Source organism: Lagenorhynchus albirostris, chromosome 12 (assembly GCF_949774975.1).
Source record: "Lagenorhynchus albirostris chromosome 12, mLagAlb1.1, whole genome shotgun sequence".
Taxonomy (NCBI): Eukaryota; Metazoa; Chordata; class Mammalia; order Artiodactyla; family Delphinidae; genus Lagenorhynchus; species Lagenorhynchus albirostris.
Genome location: NC_083106.1, coordinates 26,255,929 through 26,262,960, shown reverse-complemented (window position 1 = coordinate 26,262,960; position 7,032 = coordinate 26,255,929). Strand labels below are relative to the sequence as shown.

The following is a 7,032-nucleotide window of genomic DNA, read 5'->3' as shown; positions in this document are numbered from 1 at the left end:
TGTGGTGGTTAGAAGGTTGGGATCCCAGTGGGGGTGGGTGGGTAATAGAAGTGAAGGAAAAGAGAGGTAGGGCGCCGCGATCTCGCGCGCTCTTCCTCGCTCCGGAACCCTGGCCAAGCCGGTAATTTTTAGGCAGCGCGAAAACTAAACTGTGCTCTTAGTGGTGACCTCTGCTGAGCGAACCCGCTATTGCTACCGAGTTTACGGTCCGGACATTACTTTCCAGGGAACGAAATTCAGATCGTAGGGACACAGAAGTCTTGCACCTGCAGAAAATAAGAATTTCATTCTTTTTACTCTTAGCCAAGTAAGAAGTAAACAGTTCACAAGTCCTGTGGGAGACAGACATGCCCTGGGCCGGGGAGGCAGGAGGTAGGGGTTGTCCTCCCCAAAGCGGCCCGTGACGGTTCCGCAGGTGGCGGTCGGTTCCAGGGCATCCAGAGAAAGCTCGGCTCTACGTCCGCGTTCTGCCCCTGGGACCACGCCCTCCCTCCCCTGCTTCCACCCACACCCCATTCCCCAGAGCGGCCAGTCTCTCCCCGCTCACCCCTGGGAACCGTTGCCCCGGCGATCCTCCGGAACTAGTAGAGGCTACTTGGACTTAGTTTCTGCTGTTTTGCCTATTTCACATCTTTGCCTCACTTGGAATAGGTGTCCCTGCCCCCGGCCCCAGGCTCGGCTGCCCAGCGAGGCCACGGCGCCCCCGGGAACCTCCCCCCGCCCCTAGCCGCGAGCGTAATTCCAGGTCCCTCCTCGGAAGGCGCACAGGCAGAAGAGCGTGTCGCCCGGGACTGGGAGGGACCAGCTTCCCGCCCTAAATAAAGCACGTCCCGGCGGCGGCCCGGGGCCCTGGGCTCCTTCGATATTGGGGCGTTGGCGCGCGAGAATCCGTGAGCCCCGCAGCCCGCTGGCACCGACCTTTTCCCCTTCCCTGGCCGGCAGCTGAACAGGGTCCCGCGGCTGCGCCGGGAGGAACCGTGGGTGGGAAAGCCGCTGCAGCTCAGGGGGAAGGGGGCCGAGGGAGCTGTCACTTGTTGCGGCTAATGAACGGTGCCCGACCGTGGAACGCAGCTGTTTCTAAAGTCTTTAGCTGTGCCCGCGATCCCCCAGCCTGCGCCCCTCAGCTCGGAGCCGGGAAGCAAGGGCAAGCGGGAGCAGCTGGCCATGCGGGAGAACAGAGGACCGCGCCCCGAGAGCCCACCTGGCTGGGTGCTAGGTGCCCGAGGGGCGCAGGTCCGGTCCCGCTTGCGGCCGCTGCCGGGGCTTCCAACCGCAGAGCGTCCTCCCTGACGGGGAAACCGCACGGGACACAACCCAACGCAGCTCGTCACCTACTTACAAATCGCTGTCGCTAGGATTCCCGCCACTCCTCTCAGACCAGCCCCCCACCCCTGCCACTTTTCGGAGTCCTCCGCCCCCGTCACTGCCTCCCCGGAGCTGCGGGGCAGTCGGACGCGGAGCCGCAGAGCCGCGAGGACGCCCGGCTGGAGCTGCCCTTTTGCAGCCGAGCCGGCGCCCCCTGCCCTTCACCGTGGTGTTGGGCGGGCTCCCCTGCCGCCCTCGCTCCGCTCCTCCCGGCTCTCTTCCCCGCTCTCCTTCCGCAGGTCTCGGAGCTCCACCACCGCCGGGTGCGGCGGGGCAGGCGCGATGCGGCAGCTGTGCCGGGGCCGCGTGCTGGGCATCTCGGTGGCCATCGCGCACGGGGTTTTCTCGGGCTCCCTCAACATCCTGCTCAAGTTCCTCATCAGCCGCTACCAGTTCACCTTCCTGACCCTGGTGCAGTGCCTGACCAGCTCCACCGCGGCGCTGAGCCTGGAGCTGCTGCGGCGCCTCGGGTTCATCGCTGTGCCCCCGTTTGGCCTGAGCCTGGCTCGCTCCTTCGCGGGGGTCACCGTGCTCTCCACGCTGCAGTCCAGCCTCACGCTCTGGTCCCTGCGCGGCCTCAGCCTGCCTATGTACGTGGTCTTCAAGCGCTGCCTGCCCCTGGTCACCATGCTCATCGGCGTCCTGGTGCTCAAGAACGGCGCGCCCTCGCCGGGGGTGCTCGCGGCCGTGCTCATCACCACTTGCGGCGCGGCGCTGGCAGGTGAGCGGGACCCGCGTGGACCCCCGGTACACCCCACCCCACCAGTTAGAGACCGCGGAGATCACTTAGGGCAAAGCCCTCACTTCCAGATGGGGAGACTGAGGCAGAGAGAGGCGGAAAGCTTTGAACGTGGTCGCTCGGCTCGAAAACGGTACTTCTGAGACCCAGCAGAGCCTTTCCCAGGGTTCCGGCCTCCCCCTTTCAGAGCCCCCTCCCCCGCCCCCCGTCCTGGCTTCCGACCCCCGCCCGTCTCACTCCGTATCGCCCTTCCGTTCTCGCCCTCCCCCTTCCGTCTTCCCCCTTTATTCGTTCCTTCCTCCGGGAGGGGTGGGAGAGCAGCCTGAGCCTGGGAGCTAGAGTCCCCAGACCAAGACGGATGGAGGAGGCCGTGAACTTCCCTGGGTCACTCGGGGCCGGAGTAGGGAGGGACGACGGGAGCCAAGCTGGAGCCCCGGGGCTAGTTTGGGATCTCCGGCGCCGCGCGGGGGCCTGCGGGCGCGAGGCAGAGGCAACTGGATTGAGACCCGTGCGGGCCGGGCTTGGAGGACTGAGCGAGATGGGAGCTGGCGAAGCGGGGTGCCTTCATTCGAGGGTCGAGGGGAGGGTGTTCTTCGCCCGGTTCCCAGCCCGCCGGCGGTTAGAAGCCACTAGCCGGAGCCCGCTCGCTCCTCCGGTGCCCCACGGAGGCGACAGGCGTACCACGTGCCTGGGTGACATCCGTGCCAGCTCGGGAAGCCACAGCGCCTACCCCGAGGGCATCTGCGCTGTCCTGGGCCTCTGTTTTGGATAGAGGTAGACGGGAGACCCCCGGGGATAAGGAAGGGAAGGAGCGCCTCTCCTGCCTCGAACTGGGCATTGGCTGAACTTGGCTCTTCCTTTCGATAAGCGTGGGTAGAGCTGGGCGCGAACCCTGTCTACTTTCCAACAGACGCCTTTGCCCCAGTGGGTACCCACCCTTGCCAACCCGGTGTCTCCTCTTTTTCCTTCCTGCCCTGGCTCCTCCGGCCTCTTGATGCGCTCCAGGAGCCGGCGACCTGACCGGCGACCCCATCGGGTACGTGACGGGCGTGCTGGCGGTGCTGGTGCACGCCGCCTACCTGGTGCTCATCCAGAAGGCGAGCGCCGACACGGAGCACGGGCCGCTCACCGCGCAGTACGTCATCGCTGTCTCCGCCACCCCGCTGCTGGTCATCTTCTCCTTCGCCAGCAGCGACTCTATCCACGCCTGGACCTTCCCCGGCTGGAAGGACCCGGCCATGGTGTGCATCTTCGTGGCCTGCATCCTGATCGGCTGTGCCATGAACTTCACTACGCTGCACTGCACCTACATCAACTCAGCGGTGACCACCAGCTTCGTGGGGGTGGTGAAGAGCATCGCCACCATCACGGTGGGTATGGTGGCCTTCAGCGATGTGGAGCCCACCTCTCTATTCATTGCCGGAGTCGTGGTGAACACCCTGGGCTCCATTATTTACTGCGTGGCCAAATTTTTGGAAACCAGAAAGCAAAGCAATTACGAGGACTTGGAGACGCAGCCTGGGGGAGAGGAGGCTCAGCCAAGTGGAGACCAGCTGCCGTTCGGCTTGGAGGAGCTGCCCGCGGAGGGTGGAAGTGGCGGGTCGGAAGGTGGGACGGCAGCAGGTGGCTCCACTCAGCAGGGTGGGCAAGAGGCGAGGGGCGGCCCCAGAGGAGTCCCGCTGGTGGCCGGGAGCTCGCAGATCTCACACAGTCCTGCAGAAGTGAGCAAGAGGTCATTAAAGGATACTTACCTGGAAGTGTGGAGGTTAGTTAGGGGAACCAAGTACATGAAGAAGGATTATTTGATAGAAAATGAAGAGTTACCCAGTCCTTGAAAAGGAAATGCATATATGTATATATGTACATACACTTATTTTCTATGTTAGAGATGACATATTTTAATGAGGAGCCGCCCAATATTTTGCTTTGAGGAGTGGGGAAGGGAAGCAAAGAAAGAAGCTGAAACGCCTGACAGCAACAAAATTAGCAACGGCGTGTGAATAATTTAACGCGAGTTTAGCCGAGCATCACAGAGACAAAAGAATGTGAAGGTGACTAACAAATTAAGGCAGGGTTTCCGGCTGCAGACTCCTGGCAAATTTTTTTCATTATGACCATAACCACGTATCTGCATGTACCAAGAGTCCCTCAACCACCCCCTACAAAGATGGAGTGTAGAAATGATGGCAGCGCTTAGTAAACTCAAAGATTACATGCAGGGGCACCTTTTTGATGATAGTTAGATCTATAGTTTTTATGGCCAGCTGGGAAGAGTATATTATTGAAATGACATTTTTAAATACACTGATGTTTACTGTTTATAGTCATCTAAAATATGTTTCCTCTAATATTTCCTCACTTTTAAAAAATATATAAGTGCTCTACTATTCTATTATATATTGGTAGAAAATGTTAAAGCTATTTTGAAACTGAATCCTTAGCTTTCATCATGAAGTTTAAAGTTGGCTTTTAGTAATTATAAAAACAATTGGAGAGGTTGTTTTGGTTCATTGCTTTATAATATTTATTACTGAATGCCATAACCTTTTTAAAAAACAGTTTGACTGTGTCCAGTATTCTCTCAAGTAAATGCAACGGCTGACGTATAATTCAGTATTAACTGAAACCCAAACAGAAATGAGACCGTTCTGGTAAGCTAGGCCTTTCAAGTTGCACTGCACATCCAAACCGTGTTACAAAAAGAGCAACTGCTATATTCACTTTATGATATTTTTCTATCTTAAATTTGTCAAAATAAAGTATGAGTCTCTCTGCTAAAAGGGATAATGTTAGAAATTTGTTCTAGACACATCTGTGTCCTCTTGCTGTTGTGTGGCGTGTGTTTGCCTTCCATGGTGGTGTTTTAGTCTCTGGGATGCAGGGCCCATCCCATCAGGAGCTTCCTAAATTAGCATGGCAGTTTGGTTTCAAACAACAACAGCATCAGAAGCACTCTCATTTTCCAGTCAAGGAAAAGTAAAGTAAAATAAAGTCCTGCCTCATGCTGCAGTGTGAAAGCCATCCACAGCTGACTTCAGTTAACATAGAGTTTGAGACATAATAGTAGCGGGCAGCCAGGGGGGAGTCTTCCTGTCAGCCCTCTCCTGGAGAGGTACTTGGAGGGTGAAGACACTCATTATTTGCCAGCGTATTTCTGAGAGTCTCAGATGGTGGCGTCCTTTATTTTTCTTTATTTTTCCAAAAATCAAAACAGAGCAAAAAGCAGAGGCGTCAGTTTGTCTCCACAAGCTGGTTAAGTGACATTGTAATGGTTTGTAATGGTTTGTGACTGGGTCTGGTTGACTTGTTCTCACGGCAGTTGATTGTTTCCATAGGTACCTCTACAAGCCATTTAAGATGTAGGAGCTCCCACTTGGCTGCAGTTAGGAATGGTTGGCTAGAGTTATACTGGCTTCTTTCAAAATAAGCATTAGTTGTAATGCCGGCATGCCAGAAGGCAACATCCTGCTGCAACTCTGTGAAGCTGAGAATTAGTGAAAAGCAGCGAAGTTGAATGAAGTATATATATTTTTGTTAAGTCCACTATCAGGCAAATGGATAAAATGATTGTTTTTCACTGAAAAAAGAATTCCTTTTGGTTAAAACTGTTGGTTTGCATTTATTACAAAAAGATTAACTCTTTTCTGTCAATAAACTTGTGGAGACACTGTATCAGTTAGGATTCTCCAGAGAAACAGAACCAAGAAGGTGTGTGTGTGTGTGTGTGCATGTGCGTGTGCGTGTGTGTGTATACTGAACCTAGAAGATCTATCTATCTATCTACTTTAAGGAATTGGCAACTGTGGGAGTTGGCAAATCTAAAATCTGTAAGACAGGCCAGCAAGTGGGAAACTCGGGTGGGGCTTTTATGTTGCAGTCTTGAGGCAAAATTCCTTCTTCTGCAAACCTCAGTCTTTGCTCTTAAGGCATTCAACTGATTGGATGAGGCCCACCCACATTATGGAGGGTAATCTCCTTTACTCAAAGTTTACTGAGTATAAATACTAGTTATATCTTAAAAGTGTCTCCACAGCAACATTTAGATTACTATTGGACCAAACAACTGGGCACACCACAGCCTAGACAGTTGTCATAGAAAAGTAACCATCACAGACACCTATGGTAGGAGGGGTGAGGGGGGTATGATAGGATAGAAAAAACCCAGGAAGATCAAAAGTGTCACATGCATCGGTTTGGGCAAAGCTTGGGAGACTCTCCGTGGAGCAAGCAAGTCACAGGGCAGGGCAGCATAGGAGTTAGTGCTGGAGCTCAGCCACGGGAGGGCATGATTAGGTGGCAGCCATGGCCTGGTTTGCAAATCCTTCCTCCATGGTCAGTAGCACTTGAGTCCATCCACAGACTCAGGTCCATCCTGACCTTTGGGCTCTGTCAAGGCATTGAGTCAGGCACGAAGGAGGCTTCTGACATTCTCCAGAGTATCACCATGGGAGGGACTCAGCTGGAAGTCACAACTGTCGCGTGAGTGACCCAGTCTTTGTGCCCATTTCTGACAACTTGGATTCTCCCTTTTTCGGAGAATATGCCCCCACCTTGTGCGCCTTTTGGTGTCTGGTCCCAACTGACAATCTGTTCCTCTATCAGTTCTTCAGGATGGAGGCCCTGCCTCACACTCACTTGCCACTTCTCAGCTGGAATCTGTCTGTGGAACACAGCGTGATGTCAGGCCTTCTCAATGCTGGCCCTGAGCTGGACCCCTACCCAGATTCTGTCTAGAATCTCTATCTAGATTGAGATCTCTATCTCTATTGTTAACTGAGTCATAGACCAATCAGAAGCTCTGGGGTAAAAGATTTCCCAGAACTGTGCAGGTGAGAGGGTATGTACATGCTACTGTGGGTTGCTGAACAGAGCTGAAGCAGTGACCTAAACTTCTATGAGACTAGCCGTCCTGAAAAGTGGTGTCAGAG

At 54.7% G+C, this 7,032-nt stretch overlaps 1 protein-coding gene across 1 annotated transcript; it reads left to right on the top strand.

Moving 5' to 3' along the window:
- Window positions 1–1,594: 1,594 nt before the first annotated feature.
- On the top strand, window positions 1,595–4,480 carry SLC35D3 (solute carrier family 35 member D3). The gene is made up of 2 exons (XM_060168125.1): window positions 1,595–2,086; window positions 3,110–4,480. The coding sequence occupies exons 1-2, from the start codon at window positions 1,648–1,650 to the stop codon at window positions 3,937–3,939; spliced, it is 1,269 nt and encodes a 422-aa protein (XP_060024108.1). The 5' UTR covers window positions 1,595–1,647; the 3' UTR covers window positions 3,940–4,480.
- Window positions 4,481–7,032: the final 2,552 nt, after the last annotated feature.

Bases quoted from the DNA above. Each gene is read 5' to 3' on its own strand.
- SLC35D3 (XM_060168125.1), top strand. From the start codon at position 1,648: ATGCGGCAGCTGTGCCGGGGCCGCGTGCTGGGCATCTCGGTGGCCATC. The intron at 2,087-3,109 runs GTGAGCGGGACC...GATGCGCTCCAG, and splicing joins TTGCGGCGCGGCGCTGGCAG to GAGCCGGCGACCTGACCGGC.